We start from the raw sequence: 20258 nt of genomic DNA, 5'->3' as shown, positions 1-20258 counted from the left end.
TATATTTCCGACTTTTCATTTCATTATTGTTGGTGCTGATCATGTGGCGTTTGTTTGTATGCGTCGTATTACTGGGTGTCTGTGAGTACTTTGTCTATTATTGTGTGTTGTCATTATGAATGTTTCTATGATGTCTACTTTTGTTCTGTAGAGTTAATTGTTTGTGGAGTAACTTCTTAAGTACTATGGGCTATAGTTCTGGTATGCTCTTAACGTAATGTTGTCTTTTGTTATGACGTAATGAATTGATAATCATGAGAAACCCCAAAAAAAAAAAATCCTCATTTAATTACATATTAAAGATAAAAATGTTATGATCTCAAAACCGAGCAGTCTCTTCGAGTTTGACACAATAAATTGTGTTAATTAGCGCAAATTCTGCTTACCTGAAAATTTTAGACTTTGTCCGGGGAAAAAAAAGGGAAGAATTTGATACGACTACAAATTATGCATTTCAATTTTTGGACAAAAAAATATTTTACTTATAGTCTAATACCAAATCAAACATTATGTCGTAAAAGTTGGATCAGATTTTAAACCAATTGATACTAATTCATAATTTAATTATCCAAGCGTCAGCAAATTGATCGGGATTAAATTGTTAAAATATATGCTAATTATTTTAATTTAAAAAGAAAAAATGATAACAAAAATATGGAAAAAAATTGTTTTAAAATTAAAATAATAATAAATTTAATTTAAAATATAGAATGAGCAAAGATAAAAATTAAATAATTATGATATGTAATATTTTTAGGGTTAATATATAATTTAGAATTTGAACTATAGGTCTAAGGTTGATTTGAATCCTAAATTTTAAAAAAGTACATTTTAAATCTTAAATAATTAAAGTTGGAGTAATTTCGCCCTGCCATTAACTTTTAATAAGCGTCCATCAAATTTATTTAAAAAAATTATACTTTAAATTTCAATTCGATGGACGTTTGTTAAAAGTTAACGATAGAGGTGAAATTGCCCTAATTTTAATCATTTAGGGTTTAGAATATACTTTTTTAAAAGCTTAAGGTTCTATTGTATATTAATCGGTGATAATATTACAAGTTTTTTAGGATATGAGAAGAAGGAATAAAAAAAAGATAAATAATGATAATGATAATGATGATAAAACTATATAAAAGAAGGCTATAAATTATAACAATGAGTAAAGTAATTTTTGTGGAGATTATGGTAGGTATGAATGAAATGGTGTTGAGTTAATTATTTTTATTCTTGATGGGTGGGGTTTTGATAAGTTATCAGTGACAGCAATATGAGCATAATATGATATTTCACTATGAGCACGCTTTCATATTTTTTTCTTGTTTGTTCCTTGGCCTAATGGAATCTCATAACAATATCAGTGAAAAAAATATTACCATTCCTTGTTAAGGAAAAATTTAGGATAGATTCTTCTTCATACGCTTATTTTTCTATCTCTTTATTTATCATAAAAGCATTTGGTTTTATTTTATGAATTTTTACTTTCATCAATCAATTCAAACCCAAAACTTATATACTCCTTTAAAATATTTTTAAAAATTGACATAATATGCAAAATACACATTTTTTTGTTATTGTTGAATTATTATTAATTAGAATGCATTTTTTAAAATACAAAAGAGTTAATATGCAATTTAGACCTTAAACTATAGGATTAGAGGCGATTTGAACCCTACACTTTAAAAATATGCATTCTAAACTCTAAATAATTAAAGTTAGCGTAATTTTTGCCCTTACTGTTAACATTCAACAAGCTTTTATTAAATTGAAGCTTAAAGTGTAATTTTTTTTAAATGAATTTGACGGACGTTTGTTGAAAGTTAATGGTAGAGACAAAAATGTCTTAACTTTAATTGTTTAAGGCTCAAAATATACTTTTTTTAAAGTTTATAATTCAAATCACCCTTAGACTTATAGTTTAGGGTCTAAATTGCTTATTAACCCATATTTTCATAATGTTTGCACTTATTTTATAATTTTATAATTTATAATATTTCTTCAGGTTTCTCGCATGTTTACTTGTCAGTATTTCTTTTCCAATAATTATGTATTGTATAAATGTGCATAAAATGTAACTTAAAAAAAATTAAAAATTGGTAACAATGCAACCAGTCACCCTCGCCAGTTTTCAATTGGTTCTAGAGTGATTTGAACCAATTATTTTAACTTTTCTCAGATACCTGTTTTTCATTTGAAGTGGTTTGGTCCCATATAATTGCCAGACAAATTGAATCAAAGTAATCATTCTAATTCAGAAGTTAAGTGTGGACAAGAAGTTGTTTCAATGCAATTTTAAAAGACAATTTTATGACGATATATTCTAATAAATTTTAATGGGTTATTTATGGTTCTCGCCCAAAAAAAAAAAACATTTATCGCTTATGATTCATTGTAACGTTTATTCAGACAAGGGGCACTGTTATTTATAACGATAGAGCTATGAATATGTATACTTTTACTTATATGTCAAACTTTTGATTTTCATGGTTAATTGAATCATTATGCCCCAATTTGATAGGTTAATGTACCTAGCAATGCATAATGTATGAGTAAATATGAATATTGCTATGCAATTATTGATGTTGATATGAGTGGTTGGGGTGCCTATCTGTCCTTCCGACCCTCAAAGAGTATATATAGTTTCTCTAGCTAGCCAGCGGGGAATATTTTTGGTAACACCAAATTAATATGCAAATAAAATGTTAGTGTTCAAAGAACTATTCATCCGCAAAGAAAATTTATTATACTTTAGTGTGTGTGTATTGATATTGATTATTGATGATTTAAGATTAAACTATATATTGCTTTCTTTGATCACAAAGAAGCCAAAATCATGAAACACAAGAAGGTGATCTCTCCCCAAGTTAAGTTGGCGCATAGTTTATGATTCTCTAAATGCTAATTCCTCATTTTTTAAACAAGAGTAACGCACATCTCTAACCCTTTTTCATTACCTAGAGATGCTATCCCCTCTTTTTCTCTATCTCATGTCTCATAAGATCCTCTTCTCTTGGGTTGTCCCCAAATATTCCCCATACTCAGCATATCCCATATCACGTGTTTTCTCATTTTTCTCATTTGAACCTTTTTTTGTTGTTACACCATGTATATAATATATACACTCAACATATAATATTTGTGCTTTCTCCTTTACTTTGATCCATTCCCTCCAAAGTTCTTCCTTCCCCACAATCACACGAACTCGTTTAATTTAAACGAAAGCAAAGCAGACCATAAGCTAAGCCAAGGCTTCTCTGACTGATTCCATTACCACTGATATATAACAGAATCTCTGTGTGTCTTTCCATTTTTTATGGCTGTGCCTTGTTCCTGATTTTGAATTTCAATATTCCACTGATCCAGCCTTTGAAACATGCATGCCACTTTTTATCTAGCTCACCGCTAATGTTCGGTTCTTTTTGTGCCCTCATGGTACTGTGGTGCGGCAAATCAAATATGAAATTAAAGTCTATAATCTTTAGTTTGTAGTACATCAAGTAAAAGTGTTTATAAAAGACATATCATCATCAATGTTTTATAGAAGTAGGAGAACCACGATTTGACCAACCGGGTTAAGGCGCGACAATTATAAGTAACCGGAGAAGTTTACCGTTGTAATCTGTTACATCAGATAACATTCCCCACAATTGAGTTGTCTTTAATTTCAAGACATTTGGTTTCTTTTATGGAAGATTATTCTCACTTCTATGTCGCTCGAGAGTGACTCTAGCTGAACTCCATGGTCAAAGCACCGCAGCTTTGAACAGGATAAAGGAATGATGAAAAGAATGCGTGGTCCTTGAATGAGAAAAAGAAAGAGAAAAAGTCCTTTTCTTACTTTGTAGTCAACAGTTGTCAGTGATCAGTTTGGTTTTTTTTGCAGAGAATCACATATATGCCTCCTTTGACAGATAAAAAGAAGAAGCTTTACCAACATATATTGCATCATGAATGGTCAACTGGGAACACATGTAGTACTGTTCTTGATCTCTGCGTTTGCTTGGTGGTGTTAGTGAAACTGAAAATGATGAGAGGCTTGTGCTTTGTTGTTAGCGATTTTACGGTGTCCCACAGACGGGAACACGAAGTTCTTTTAAGAATTCATAATTGTAAGGAGAAGGGGCACGCGGGAATTCAAGCGAATCAATTTTGACTGTGACTGACTAGGCTGTTTGGCCTAAGGACTTCAAAATGTGGTCCTGCTCCGGCAGTCAGTCTTGGTGTTAATCCTCATACTAATTATGAGGATTGTGTCCACATGTCAACGTGTGAGTGAGTGGTCAAAAGATTGTGTGGAAGGATTAAAAATACTTGCGTTGAGAAGTGAATTTGACGGTGTAAAAAAAGAAATATATATATATATATATATAACACCAACGAGGGCTGGGTATGGTTTTCTATAACATGATAAATTAAGGTTGATATTCTCGTAAAGAAATGTATTTATATTTAGTGTCTAATTATATCTCAAACATCATTCCTTCTAAGAAAAAAACGTAAGTGCATAATCAATATGTGTGCATGTAGGATTTTGGGAGGTTAGAGTGTCTTACCTCTACTCTAGTCTCTGTAAAAACTCTTACTGGCTTTCCATCGGTAAAACTCGGAACCACATATGAGATTGAATTACACTTCAAATTCAATTTTAGACATACAGTGAAATCATCGGAGACAGAGAAAAAGACGAGAACTTGAGAGGGATGTTGAATTTGTTTTTTGCTATGCTTTTCTCTCATGCATGGAATTGACTCCCCCACCCCTTGTATATTGATTGTGCGTGAGGATCATGGGAGGTAACTATCCCCTCCAATTCTAACAAGAACAAATTGGATCTAGATGTCACAACTTTTTTTTTAAAAAAAAAAAAGTGAATAAAGAAGAGGACTAAGCCTAGCACGTCACAGAGAAACTAAACTACTTATGAAGTGAGAAGCAACCTCAAATAAAGAAGAGTAAGAAATTCCTCCTTCCACTGTGCCACCTGATTATGGTTCCTTAATACATGCTGGATTTTAAAGAGTCAATAGATATAACATAACTTTAGTCTATTCACTAATAGATCACAAGCCTCCAAGCACAAAGTGGGGTTGGCCGAATCCATCAAGAGTTTACTAAATCCATAAATACATGTATATGGACTTGATTGATTAGATGCTAAATTGACATGGATTATCATGAACAAGAACCCATGCTGAAGGACCTTTCGAGTGTGGTTGTCCTCATGAGTTTAAATTGAAGGGGGCGATCTCGCAACAGCAAATGAGAGCTAAGATGGGCTGTCTACTTGATTAGGCCCTTCCTTGATTAGGCTCAACAAGTTTGAGATAGGCCTTTTATTTTTTAATGTTTTACTATGAAAAGACAGGCCCTCATTTGATAATAGGTTTACAGTCTTGGCCTTTTAGGTTGAGTTAGTGGGGTCTAAAGTTGAAGATATTGGTCAATGGATAAGCCCATACCTGTTTTTGTTGTCTAGCAGGAATATCATCAATATAATATGACCAAATAGATGTGATGTAGATGATTGCAGGGCCTTAAGCATCCTTCTAAAGTTTGATTTTTAAATATGTGTATAAAAAAGTATTATTTAAAAGAGGATAACTTCTTAAATGATACTCTAATTTGTCAGGAAATTAGTCTCTCGATTATCAATTGTGGAGATGCCTCGAGCAATAAAAAAAAAATCAATATAATATGTGTGTGAGAGACAGAGAGAGATAATCTTTTTTTGATAAGATATATATGATAGAATCTTAAGCAAACCAAGGTATGTTTAACAATTAGTGAACCGTATTACCCGTTTTTAATCTTTGTATGATGTACAAAAAATGTGCCGTACACTTAGAACTTTGAATGAGAGTCATAAGGGTAATTTTCACGATTTTTTTGTTGTTGTTCGTAGGAGGTAATTTTCGCTAACTCGGTTCAGAACTTATTGCCTGCAACGAAATGAGAAAAAGCATTTAACAAAAAACCTATGGTGCACAGTTACATGTACAGGTATTGAGTGTAATGTAATACAATGCATAATATTCATCGATTTTAAAATTTTAAAATATGGGTATTGAATTTCTAGTTGCGTGTATATTGGACAAATGATCAGAAGGAGTAGGTTAACTTTTTTGGAACATTACTGTTATGTATCAAATCTATTTGCAATTTCAAAAGGAAAAATTGATGAAAAGAACTTTGTTAGAAAGGAAATTGATCTCAAAGACAAAATGCAATTAAAAGATTAAGGTTAATGTTTTATTCACTAAATAATTTGAACAAATGATTGAAATGCTCTTCTGTGTTAATTAATTTTTTTTTCAAAAAGGCACAAAATTCGATCACTGGAGCTCTGGCAGGTGATAGTGCGCCTGTCAGAGCTTTGGCTGGTAGCTGAAGTGTCGTTGGAAAGTTCGCTAGAAAAAGTCAACACCCGTTGATTATATAATTATCAAGGATTACATATAAACTTAACAACTAAAAAGTGCAAGGATTTTAACTTAAGGTACAAGGGTTTTGGTTTGAGTGCAAGGTTTCTAGCTTGAGATACAAGGGTTACAACTTAGGTGAAGACTTTTGTTTGAGGTGCAAGGCTTTTGGCTTGGGTGTAAGGCTTTTGGCTTAAAGTGCAAGGTTTTTGGCTTAAGGTGCAAGAGTTCTGGCTTGGGTGCAAGAGATCTGACTTAAGGTTCAAGGGATTTAGCTTGAGGTGGAAAGGATCTGGCTTAGAGTGCAAGTGTTCTGGCTTAGGGTGCAAAGCTTTTGGCTTAGACAATCACATGTAATATCTTGTGGATTGCATGTAAATCAAATACAAAAAAAGCATACACCTATCAATCCCCTAGAATTATATGAAAATGACTATGGATTACATATAAATTAATATGGAAAAAAATTCATGAGCATGCCTAAAGAATAATTTACATGTAATCTCTAACAGATTATATGTAAATCAAATACACAAAGAGCACACCCCTATCAACCACCTAGAATTACATGAAATCAACTATGGATTACATGTAAATCGAAATAAAAAAAATTCTTGACCATGCCTGAGCAATAATTTATATATAATATCTAGCAAATTACATGTGAATTAATCACATAGAAAAGACACCCCTATTAATGCCTTGGATCTATATGTAAACTACCATTAATTACATGTAAATTAATGTGGGAAAAATTTGCGAGCATACTTAAGGAATAATTTACATATAATCTCTAGAGGATTATATGTAAATCAAACACATAAAGAGCACGCCCCTGCCAATCTTCCAGAATTGCATGAAAATAACTATGAATTACATGTAAATCAATATGTGAAAAAACTCACGAGTATGATTAAGGAATGATTTACATGTAATATCTAACGGATTACATGTAAATTAAACACACAGAGAGCACACCATTGTCAATGCCCTTGCATTACATGAAAACAATTATGAATTATATGAAAATGGTTAAGTCATAAGCTTTGCACCCTAAACTAGATCCCTTGTAGCCAAGCGAGAACCTTCACACCCTAAGCCAAAATTCTTACACCCTCTAGTTTTGGTACCCTTAATAAAAAAATATATTTTAGGGAGTAAAAACAACATCATACATATATTAAACTACATCATACCCTATATAAAAAATAAATAAGGGAATACTTACAATAAATTCTCTCCTTTTTAAGTATTATACATTATATAGCAAGCTATGTTAACCTGTAAAAGATGCGTACTCAATAATGTAACATTGAGAACAATTGAGTTGTCTTGAAAAAACAAGTAAATGTGAAGAGTGAGAATGAACAACAATAATTTCAATGAAAGAACATTAATTCCATTGAGTTTAGTTTATCTTTTTGTCAAGTACAATCAAAATGATAAACAAAAACCATAGGGCACCCTATATTAAAAAATATACCATGGGTGGTTAAAAATAATATTATGTCTATGTTAAACTACATCTAACCTTTTACCAAAAAAAACAAATAACGAGGATGGTCATAAATATACTTTAAAGTACAATCACAATTTCATGTAATCTTTCAGGGGAATCCCTTGATCAGCATTTCTTTATAACTCACTTGAATTATAATATGCATGAGTTGAATTTGTAAGAGTTTCTTAACTTGAATTTATTTTTTCTCATTTTCAATGCATCCAAAATATTGTACCTGAAATGAAAATTAGTAGCCATCATAAGTGAGTCATTTATGCCATGCTACATTCAAGTATAAGATATTTATCTAGAATGAAATGATTAACTAAAAGCCAAGCGTTGCAATTGAAAATGCAACGCGATGGCCCGCGAATGGAGGTTCCGGCCTTCGGAAAGAAGACCGAAGAAATGGGAGTCGCCATCCAAAATTTTGAGAAAATCTTGAAAAAGTATTTAAAGGAGGATAAGGATGGTCTACGAAAATACAAAATAGGTTTGGGAGTTGGTTGAGTATGGGGAGGGTGTTAGGCACCCCACAACACCTGTTCGTCAGAACGGTTACCTGAAATTTGTTGTGCTATATTAATATAGTTTTAAAATTATTTTAATTATTTCTTTTATATTCATGTGTTTGATATGAAATGATAAGAATTAAGTGAGAAATATTTATTTATTTATGAGGGAGGACTTGACCCAGAATTAAACTCTGAAGCTTATATACCCGTTGATGGGGGTCAAAGCCCACATAGCTTGGGATTATAAGTTTGCTAGTGAAAATAGTTTTTGAAGAGAAATTAATTAGAAATAATTCACCATTTTACAAATAAAATAATTTTTTAAAATTTTGATATGTGTGTTTTAAATTGCAAAAAAGTGATTTAATTTCAATTATCTTCTCTATTTTTTAAATTTTTGGAATAAGAAAAAGGTAAAGGGTTTAAATTATTTTTTATATGCTATGATTAAAAATTTAACTGGTATACCTGTAGAGCCTTATTGACTTATACGGTAGTGCAATTATTCTATATATCTGCGAAGATTCCAAACTCTCACACGATAAAAGAGTTTAACAACTTAGTTTATTTACTTAAATTTTTAAATAATAATAATATCATTATTTTTTTAGTACGTCCATACATATATACTTTTTTTGAAAAAGACTCTTAATCATCATATCTGCAAAGCCTTATTGACTTTTATGATAATACGATTATCCTAAATATCTGTGGAAATTCAAAATCCTCACACAATAAAGAATTAAATAATATATATTTTTAATATATTTTAATGCATAATTATACAATTTGCATTTTTAAACATAGAAATTTTAATCGTTATACCTGCGAACTCTTATTGACTTTTATGATAAGATGATTATTCTAGAGGACTATAGACATTCAAAAATTTCATATGACCAAAATATTTAATACATTAATTTAATTAATTAATTTTATTATTAAAAAAATTTATAATTTTATTTATGAAATTTATTTATTTATTTACTATATAAGTTATAACCATGACATTTGCGAGGAGTCATTATCCTTCACAATGAGGCAATTAAGCTAAATATCTATGAAGATTCTTTAAATCTCTCACGATACCATTCAAATATTTTAATCAATTATAATTATATTTGGATAATAATAACAAAATAAAATTTGTATGTTTAACCACACATTTAAAATCCCCATATGAAAATGATATAATTAAAATAAAAATTACCTTCAACAATTATTCAATTAAACTCAAATTGAAATTAAATACAAAATAATGTATGACTTTAAAAAATAAAGAAATAGAAATTAAATTTGGGTTGATTAATACTCTTTCATACTAAAAGACAAACTTGAATCTAACTTATCACTTAGCTCAATAATAATTTTTTTAAATGTTAGAATCGAAAGCATCATGGAAAAGTATTATAACTAAATTAACCTCATTTGTAAAAGTAAATAAACACGTGTTAGAGCATATTTAAGATATGCAATATGATTTAGAGAAAGAAAACACAATGATACAAAGCTACTTTTTCTTCAAATATTTTCTTAAATATTCCTTATCCATGCTTAAACTTTTAAAACTTTCGATTTCCTTATTTCAAATACAAGGAAGTATCATCAAGAATCCCTTTCATGACAGAAATCTACACACATATCTGTTATAGGAATTTAGAACAGGGATGAGATAAAAAAAAACAAGTAGAGCATACCAATAGCAGAGCAAAGAAGGGAGAAAAAAACCAGAAAATTAAACTTGTGATGGAAACAACTAGTTAGCTCCCGGTTATGCATCTGAAACGAAATGCTGATCTTTCCTACATGCAAGACTACCTTCGTTCATTTTGCACAGAAAAAAAAACTCTTCTCCTTTGCCTCTCGTCCTCTTCTTCTTCTCAATTCGTTCCCACCTCAAAAATCTGTAGCCAAAATCACAGGTCCTCTCTTTTTTTTCTTTCAGTCAGCGCCAGTCTCTATTTCACATTCCTGGTTCTTATTTTTTCAGTTTTAGATCAGTGCTTTCTTCTCTTCATCCTCGCTTCTTCTTCTATCTCCAGGTGCTCTCTTCTCTCGGTCCCTTTCGATCCGTCTCTTTCTCTCCATCTCTATTTCTTCCTCTCTTCGTCTCTCTCTTTCTTCTCTTATGCTCTATTTTTTTCTTTTAATTGTCTTACCCTTGGCCTCCTTCTCGTCTCCCTGCCTGACTATCTTTTTAATTCTTTTATTTCGCTGTGCACTTCTTTTTTCTTCTTCCACTTGCGTGCATGCGTGGCTGTGTTTCTGCTGTGCGTTTGTTTCGTGTCTGCTGCTGTGCATGGCCAAAAGCTTCTCTTCTTTTTTTTTGCATCTGCTCGTGGGTTTCTCCTCTTTTCTGCCTTCCTCCTTTTCGGCCAAAAAGTGTGGTGCTTTTTCTCTGTGTTTGAGTGAGTGTGTGTCTTTGCATGGCTGCATTTTTGCTCTTCTCCTCTTTTTTTTACGTGTTTTAGTCTACTCCTTTGTGCCTCTAGTTTTTGCTCGTGCGTCTCCTTTTCTGCTCGTGTTTCTACTTCTTCTCTTCTCTCTGTGTATGTGAGTCTGAACGAAGGGTTAGGAGCTAATGGTTAAATGCTGGATCTGGTTTTTAGCATTTAACCTTCAGCTTATATCATTTTTTTACGTGTTTTTGTCTGCTCCTCTGCTCGCGTGTGTGGTTCCTTTTGTGTTCAGCCCAAAAGCAGCTTAAGGGTTGGGTGAAATGCTGATTATTCAGCATTTCATCTGCCCAATTATTATTATTTTTTCCTTTTTCTTGTTTTTTTGTTTTGTTAATGCTTAATGCCTCTTTTTTTTAATGCTTTCTTGTTGTTTTTTATATTATGTTAATCATGATTTTGGAAATCAGATTAAGAGAGAAAAATCTGATTTTGAATTAAGCAAGAATATCTCTTTTTTTTATTTTGTTAGAATATATATATTTTTAAAATATAATCCTAAAAAGGATTAAATTTTATTTTTGTGTATATATATATATTTTGGTTAAATTTATTATTATTTTTATTAAATGTAAAATATGCCCGAACAAATATAGTGTTCACACCAAGCTTGCTATCTAAGTTAATACACAGTGCATGCTTATGATAGTGATTATAGATTTCATGATAATTATAAACAATTATGTGAAAACTTCATTAATGCAACAATTATCATACGTTATGTTTGTCATTACATACAACGCTACATCTATCAAATCCATCGCATATAATATTGCAACCATTTTCGTTGAATCTTTTAAGAGATTATCTGAAAATTAAGAAATTAATAAAGAAAAATTTTTATAGTTGCTAAAATTCTAGCAATCATCCTTGCCTTGCTATATCTACAAAAATAATCATTGAATAATCAAATTCAATATTTAATAGATTAATAATGGCCAAACTCTTATAAACCTTGAATTACACTTATATCACTTTCATTTTTGACACCAAAATGACAAATTATATAACAGCTATTATATAATAAGTATCACCTTTAATTTATTGGTTAGCATATTTTAAAAAATGCCATGACCATTTGTATGTTGTCTTATTATTGATTCTCACAATGTACTCAACCAAAAGTTTTGTATTACCATAATTTTATTTAGCCACTAAACTTTATTCAAAAGGTTTTTACATCAATTACAAACATGAACATATGATAATTAAATACCAACAAAAATGATGATGACACATAACAATAAGATAATGATCTCAAAATAGAAAGGGGATGAATGAATATACTAGAAAAAAAATTAAAACTATGATCATCAAGAAGGTACAAACCCAATAAAAAGTAAAATAAGTGAAAAATTCACATTGCATGATATTATACTTTCCCTCACCGCTATACTTTGATTTGATCACAAATATTGGACATTCACTGTGCCAACTCTCATAAATGGTTAATATTGCATATCCATAAAGAGAGAGACAATGCATTATGAAGTAAGAGAATTGGCATAGCAAAGAGGCATCTTCTAGTGGATTTTTTATTATTTAAAGAATGCAATCCATTTGTCTTAGGGACCAAACAAGATGTAGCTAAAATTTAGTTGAAATGTGATTGGGCAAACTAAAACAAAAACATAAGTTAGAAGAGAAATGCATTAAAATTTTGTTCTAAAATTATAAAGGGCATAAATTTTTCATCAAACTTGTGGATGTTGAATACATTTAATGTTTAACATTCAGGATTTACAAATCAATTTTTTATTATTTTTTACTTACTGTTTGATAATTTAAAAGTGAAATACAATGTTAATTTAGAAAATTCAATTTAGCACTACAGTTGGGTGTTTAAAGGAGCCCCTAGCTAGAAAATATGGTTATGGGTCAGATAAATTTGAACTTTGAATCATACTTGCAGATTTGTACTTCTAGGTTTATATAGTAACTTCTATCATTTCTCAACTTAATTAATACATTCAAGAGATAACCATTAACTAGCAACTAAGAAAGGAAAGCACTTAAGCAAAAGTCACAAAATGAAACACGTGAACTTGTAACAAAAAGAAATTCTAAGAAAAATACCTACAAGCTCTATTTCAGATTTATGAATTAACAAAGGCTCCTTGATAGCCCTTTCAAACTTGGGTTAGCTAAAAAGTTCAAGCTTGGGAATATATCCCTAGCTTTTGGACGAACAGGAGATAACGGGGGAAGTACATTTTGCAAAAAAAGAAAGAAAATCTTTATTGGAAATTGCCTCTCACATTTCTTGAAGTTGCTTCTCTCTTGCCACAAATTGCCCTCCACAGACATGAACACACAGTGGCACAACACACTCAAAGATCATGCAAAGAGAGGAGTTGAAGTCTTCTAAGAGAAGAGTCATATAGTGGAGGTCACACATAGTCATGCGGAAGTCATGAAGAGATGAAGGATCCAAATCACAATTCACTTCTCACATGAGAAATTGTTTTGCTTGAAATTCTCTCATAGAGGAGAGGTATTTCGGTCACTTAGTTAAATTGTTTTATGAATATTTTATATAGAATGATCCTTCAAATGCAATTGGTCCTTGGCATAATTTTTGTTGTAACTAAGTCCTTTTCAAGATAATTATTTTATTATAAGTTTATAAACATTCCACACCTATTTTGGTCTCTACAATACATCCAATTCAATATTTTATATTGATAATTTTTAAGTAATTTGCTGGACGAAAAATATGTTTTTAAGTTCATTTTGCATAAAAAATATTAATATTTTTAAAATTTAAAATTTGAAATATATTCATCTTAATTTGATAAAAACATATTTATCAAGTATCTAAATTTTCTTTTAAATAATTTATCTATAAATACCATAATAGTTTTTCTTTATTTTAACTTAGAATAAACTTAATTAGAACAATTGCATTTTAAATTATATAAAAATATATATCCACTCTCTTTTAATAATTAGACAATATCATGTAACGATATAAATGTGTGTCCATAATATTTTTCCCCCACCGTCTGTATATGTATTCCTTCATCAGACGATCTAACACACATATACACACAAAAGCATATTTTATTTAATTTATTCCAAAAAGAAAACTAATGCGAACACGATCAGCTCCGAAAAGTGGAAAAACCTGGAAACCCTAGAGGGCACTTGTATATAACGGTGTGAAACCCCGCTTCGCTTTCTCTGCTTCACCGTTTCTCCTCGCTCGCTGATCGCCACTGCAAGCTTCTGGATATGGAGCTTTGTACAGTTCAGGCTATGTTCAAACTTTCCCATAACAATGCCTTTTGCACTGCGATTCCTCCCGATTCCCATCCCCTTCCTAAACCCTTCCTTTCTCTCAGAAAAACCCCAGTGATTAGAACTGCGGATAACATGCTATCTCGTACGTTCTCCATCCCTTACATTCGGTCTCAATCAAAATCATAAAGTAGGTTCTTTGTATTGTTTTCTGTAGTTTTCCTTCTTTTAAAGTGTATTTTCTATTTTGTATACTTTTGCTTTTTCTTGAGTAGAAGTTTATATTTGGGCTTGAATTGATTGGGTTTGTGCCTTCTGTTGAGAACTTCTGTTTATTTATTCTGATACGCCACTATTGATTTTGAAAACTTATTGTGTGGTAGTTCGAATCTCCGAGAGATTAACATCGAAAAAGAACAGGATTTCACCCTTTTATTTCTCGCCGGTTCTCTCTAATCTATGCACTTACTAAGTTTATTCCAATACTCTTCCTATCGTTAACTTCATCTGTCTCCCATTTAACTTGTTAGCGGGGTCTTAGTTTTCTCGCTTTCTGTTCTGAGAGACTCCCCTCTGTTGTAGACTGCTGCCTCGAATTTTTAAAAACCTGCGACCTCACCCCGTCCGGGGAGGGAGTTTCATAGAATAGAAGAAAAATCAGTAAACCTCAAAATGTTTGTTTTGTTGAAATGAACATAAAGGTTGCAGCTATTTTTCTATACGACCATGTTCTAAGTGCAGAGCACTTGTGAACGGCACTATAAAGTTTAAGACTTGTATTCTTTCCTTTTGCGCAGGTTCAACTTCCTTACTTTACGTGTCACCGAGGGCAAAATTATCGGATGAAACATCTGGTGGGCCAAGCCAATATTTTAATGAGAAACCAGACCGTGCAATAATTATGGAGGATGTTAGAACAACCGAAAATAATGCATTCAGTGGAAATGTTGCAGATGAAGAAACAAAAGAAGAATCACCCGTGCATGAGTCTGCGCAGCCATTTGATTTTGCTGAGAAGCTTGATAGTATAAAGGTTGCTGGAATTACATTTCTTCATTATTGTTTGATGTTAGTAACCCATGTCACGTTCATACACACCAGTGACTGCAATTTTGGTGCTTTCTTATCTGCAAGAAGTGATTTATTGCTTAATTATCCGGTTCAAGATATTAATGCTATATGCTCTGTTGCCTGTCTCTGTTAATCCCATGCAGTCTCAACTGGATGTCTTTCCTGCTTTGTAATGTCCTTTGAAAGCTGTATGAATCCGTATTTCATGAAAATGATTTAAATTCATATTTCATCTTAAAAATTTCTTCATAGCTCTTGGAACCTATGTGGTACAAGATGTTTTGCGGTGGTCTTTGGTTTTTGTATTTGGTGTCTTTAAGGGAGTCTAACTGATACTCGAATGGTTAAGTGCAGCTTTTCTAGGCTTGATATTTGCACCATTTATTTAATCTTTTCTCCCTGAAAATATACATTCTGTACGTTTTTCTCTATTCAATTTCAAATAGCTATTTCATTTATAGTTTAAAATGTGAACTATGCTCAGAGTATTAATTTGTTGATCCTAAATATGCATAATGCATTTCGTGACTTATAGAGCCATGTACAAATTGGGTCGCCATGAGAATCTACAAATTGTTCAGCAACCTCACATGGGTTGATCCCTTGTTCCCCTTTGGTCTGATTTCAGTTTTGACATATTTGAACTTGTAACCATTAAAATTGTGATTGCATCCTCATTTTTGAAATCATTTTTCAAATAATATTTTGTCTTTTATCTGGAAAACAATTCAAATTTACTTTGTACATATCCCCCCTCTTAGTCGTGTTATTTGTTGTTTAATTTGTGCCTCTTGAATTGAACATTGAATCAATCATACGACAGAGTATTTATTTACTCATTTTGAACTTCAAAACTCTAAATTGAGTTGCTGTGATGACCCTATTCATGATTGATGGCATTTGTAGAATGTCTGATGAGACTTCGGCAGTAATGCCGAACCTGAGCGGTTACCTGAGCAACTTCACATGGTTTCACCTCCCCCTTTCTTGAATAGTTTGCAGATTTGGTGAATTTGAACCTGCACCTGTAATTGCAATGAGGAATTTTTAAATCATATGCATGGTTTTTCCTCCAGTATTGTTGGTTCTGCCTTTGGAAAAGAATTCAACTTTGTTTTGTAGAATTGTTTTAATCTCTTCTTATGTTTTTGCACTTGCATGTTCCCTTGCATTGAACCGTAAATTGTCTGTCCTGCAGATGTATTCATTTATGTAGTTATATGGAGCTATTTCCAAATTTAGTTGCTGTGATGACTGTAAAGATCATTGATGGCATTCATAGGATGCTTCATGAGATTTTGACTGTCATGTCAAGCCTGAGCGGTTACCTGAGCAACTCTACATGTTCACTTGTTTTGTCCTGTCTCTGTTATCATTGCAGTTTTGAGGATTTTACTTAACTTTGAATGGAAACTTTTATTCTTTTTGATCCATTCTTCCCGCTTGGTTTGCCAAATTTTGTCTAAACTATTGGTATGCATTGGAGCCTTTGTATTTCTTGGTCTTTCATTTTCTTTATTTTCCCCTCTTTTTGCTTCTATTATATGCTTTATTATTGGTATTGGCTGCACTATTAAGATATCACAACATCTCTTCAATCATCTCTAGCATTTCTACGCATTTTTCATTTAGTTGTGTTCCTACTGATTAATGAGGTACTAACCTTGATTTTAATATTCAAACCTTGTGTGCTCATTTTCCTTTACAAGCCTGCACTGGTTGCAGCATTTGCTGATTTACCAATGTTCGTGCCATCCTCTGTAATGTCTTATCCATCCCTCATAGCTTTTATCCTTTTCTATTTAACTAGCTAGCTATAAGGAAGTGAGCATGTAGTGCGATTAGGTTTGGCAAAATTTTAAACGGTTTTGAATTTAGTTCTTTGAATACATTGATCAGTTAGTTTAAAGGCAGTTTGCGCCTTCGGTACAAGTCCTTTTTGTTGCCCTACCTTCATGCCCTTGTCATGAACCGGCTCACTTGCCATTATTATGAATTTGAATACACGGGCTATGCTATTAACCTAAGTTTAATTCCTTTCTCTTATTACAGTTTGACTTAGATGATACGGGTTCTATTATCTTGTATGGTGGTGGTGCTGTAATTGCCTTGTGGCTAACGTCGGCTGTTGTTGGTGCTATTGATTCTATCCCATTGGTTTGTATTTGTTTTTTTTATTATGTCTTTCTTTCAAGCACTAAAAATATATATGGATGCCAACTCTTGTTTTTTTTATTTTCTCCGTCATTGGGGCATCAGATTCCCAAGTTGCTGGAAGTAGTGGGCCTTGCATATACTCTATGGTTCACTTCCCGTTATCTTCTCTTCAAGGTACCTATTTTGGTTTTTCATCTGATATTTGTTTGACAACTTAGATAAATGGGATTAATTAGATTTATTAACTTGCAGAAAAATAGGGATGAGCTGGCCATGAAAATAGAGGAGCTCAAGGCACAAGTCCTGGGTTACGAAGACGACTAGTCGTTCTGACAGTATGAGCTATATTTTCTGCCGTTGCATTACCATACAACTGTATAGTTATATTTGCTCTAGTTGTGGGGGCCAATATGTTGATTGTTCTTACTTGAATAGAAAATTTTCTTTCCCATAGCACACAGTTTTGCGTGTAGTATGTTAGATTGGGAGCCAATATGTTGATTGTTAATTCGCAGTTAGCTTTCCTCTTCTAGGTGGGTTGTTCGTTGGTACATTGAAGCCAAGATTATTTCGCCGTTCCTCGGTGCGTTTAATGGCCACCTTGCTGTTATTTTTGTTGTATTGGTTAAATATCCCGATGTTACATTGCCAACCTTTTTGATGATCTCGAGTGCAAGACTGAAGCTCTCAGATGGTGGGGCAATGACTGGGAAAAATGAGAGAATTATAGCAGAGTTCTCTTCTTGGTTAAATTTTTTTGAATAAAAAAAAGTATCATATATATTTTTTGACTTGTGTTAATTTTCAATGTCAATGTATTGGAACTATTTATCATATGATTTTTCCAACATATTAAATTTTATATTTTTATTCCTTTTATTTAACATATTAAATTTTATTTTATTTTAGTTTTTTCACAGTTTTTAAGCATTTTTAATATATTCTATTTGTATAACAAGAATTAGAAATTATCATAAATTAATGTGTTTTTTTTGTTATTGTATATTTAGATGCACATTTTAAAATATAAATTATTATTAAGTTAAATAATTTTTAGTTTACTTAATTGACTTTGGAAAAAGTATATTCAAATAAAAATGTTGCTACAGCAGTTGATTTTAATTGAATTTATTTTTTTAAATGAATTTTTGACAGATAGAGTTTTGATGAAAATCTAACACACATTACATTAAATAATGAATCATTTTCTTTTTCTTATTTTTCCTTTTTTTTTCCCTTGTCCCAACTTTCGTCATTGTTTTCTGGTCCCATCCCTTTGTCACATCATTTATTTTTGACTCGATTTTATATTATTTATTTAAAACTTTAGAAAAGAAGAAAATTTATGTACTTAATCTTATATACTTAATGTATTTGTTTTAAATTAAATTAAGATGTTTATTTTTTATAGATTATTGAATTTATAACAAGCTTTTGTCATTGATATTATTAATGTATTAAAATTTACATGTTTTTCATTTAATTAAATAAAAGTATATTAAGTATATGAAGTGTAGTATATTATTTTTGTCCTTTAAAAAGTATGCTCCCATTTAAGAAATAACTGGAGTTAAATGTCATTCGAGGAAGAATGGAATTGGGGAAGATGTTGCAGAATAAAAACGAGGGGCTTGAATTATTCTCTCCTTGGGTTGTTGGAACTGGAAAGTGGAAACAATGAGGACAGATTTCAGTGGGAAAAATATATTTACATGGCCTGTTTTCGTCAGGACATTAATTTAAGAAAAAATGATTAAAATTATAATTAAATCATAATCAAATTGGTTATAAACAAAATATTTTATTAAATTAGTTAAAATATTGATTTAATAGTTTATCTGTTCAATTCGGTGGGTTAATCTAAATTTTTATACTGTGTTTTTTGATATGATATTGTAATAGATAAAAAGAAGTTTCTTAGGAGTTGGGCTGATTAGGAGAAGTGGTAGTATAGTGCTTATAAATAAGTAGTTTAAGAAATAAACGTAATTAGGTTTTGATTATCCCATTGAGAGAGTAGTTCTTTCATGGGCATTTTACACATTTATATGGATTTAAACTTAAGACATCATGCTTAAGTAGTTATAACCTCTCCCACTAGGATCAATCCTCATTGGTCTTCCTATTATAATTCTATCTTGAGCCAGGCTATTCTTGATCGTGGAACCCAATTTATTCCAAAATTTTGACGATTGGCAGAGTACGATTGGTCAATCGAGAATGACAGAATGGTCTTTTGTTCTTGTTTAAATGCATTTTTGGTTTTCAATTTATATCTGAAAAAAGTTTATCTGGGAATTTAACTATTTATTAAATTTGGTAAAAGCACATTCTGGATATGGTTTGAATGTAATTTTCCCAAATAAGTTTTAACTGGGCAAGTCTGAAGCTAGAAATGGTAGAATTTATGCAATTGTTGAAGCCAGCTCACAGCCAAGAAATCTTCTTGTATTGTATCGAAGATAGACTCTTTCAAGAAGAAAATTCTGGTCACCTCCCTCGAGTCCAATTGTTGATATTGCATGCACTTTTGATAAGCCAATTAAAATCATGTACGCATTATGAAGTTTATGATTCTAATGTTTCCTTTTTATTAACAAAGGACCCAAATTGAAAAGCTTTGGCAAAGGGACTAGAGGAGGAAGAAAATCTCAACACAATGTATTGAAAAACTTATTTGCTGAATCTCAATAAAAAGAAGCTTTGCTTGAGCACGTTTGTTCTCGTCACATCCTGATACTCAATGAATTTCTTGATACGATGTGCACTAATTTGCTTTTTGACATTGAGTTCTAAATAGCAATTTCTTGCAATCCTTTTGAAATTGTGTCTTGTTTACTAAATGTGTTTGTATGTACATGATATGGAGCCCCACACTGAATTTTTTTATTCACCAACA

The 20258-nt window shown here is 31.5% G+C and overlaps 1 protein-coding gene and 2 non-coding genes across 4 annotated transcripts; all 3 read left to right on the top strand.

Moving 5' to 3' along the window:
* Positions 1–14009: 14009 nt before the first annotated feature.
* LOC129284511 (protein CURVATURE THYLAKOID 1D, chloroplastic-like) lies at positions 14010–17967 on the top strand. Of its 2 annotated transcripts, none has more exons than XM_054920015.1 (6): positions 14010–14276; positions 14929–15164; positions 17255–17359; positions 17462–17533; positions 17612–17694; positions 17893–17967. In XM_054920015.1, the coding sequence occupies exons 1-5, from the start codon at positions 14126–14128 to the stop codon at positions 17681–17683; spliced, it is 636 nt and encodes a 211-aa protein (XP_054775990.1). In that variant the 5' UTR covers positions 14010–14125; the 3' UTR covers positions 17684–17694; positions 17893–17967. The 2 variants fall into 2 exon arrangements, with proteins under 2 accessions (XP_054775990.1, XP_054775991.1); XM_054920016.1 differs by having other exon boundaries at positions 17875–17967.
* LOC129284707 (small nucleolar RNA snoR128) lies at positions 16069–16162 on the top strand. The gene has a single exon (XR_008586948.1). It is a non-coding gene; the product is annotated as a small nucleolar RNA snoR128 (small nucleolar RNA).
* LOC129284706 (small nucleolar RNA snoR128) lies at positions 16445–16538 on the top strand. Its single transcript, XR_008586947.1, has one exon. It is a non-coding gene; the product is annotated as a small nucleolar RNA snoR128 (small nucleolar RNA).
* Positions 17968–20258: the final 2291 nt, after the last annotated feature.

This window comes from Prosopis cineraria, unplaced genomic scaffold (assembly GCF_029017545.1).
Source record: "Prosopis cineraria cultivar Desert tree isolate PC_DT_omini unplaced genomic scaffold, ASM2901754v1 PC10, whole genome shotgun sequence".
Taxonomy (NCBI): domain Eukaryota; kingdom Viridiplantae; phylum Streptophyta; class Magnoliopsida; order Fabales; family Fabaceae; genus Prosopis; species Prosopis cineraria.
Note: the sequence above shows the minus strand (reverse complement) of the source record. Positions and strands in the feature narration are given on the sequence as shown.

Bases quoted from the DNA above. Each gene is read 5' to 3' on its own strand.
- LOC129284511 (XM_054920015.1), top strand. From the start codon at position 14,126: ATGGAGCTTTGTACAGTTCAGGCTATGTTCAAACTTTCCCATAACAAT. The intron at 14,277-14,928 runs GTACGTTCTCCA...CCTTTTGCGCAG, and splicing joins TGCGGATAACATGCTATCTC to GTTCAACTTCCTTACTTTAC. The intron at 15,165-17,254 runs GTTGCTGGAATT...CTCTTATTACAG, and splicing joins AGAAGCTTGATAGTATAAAG to TTTGACTTAGATGATACGGG.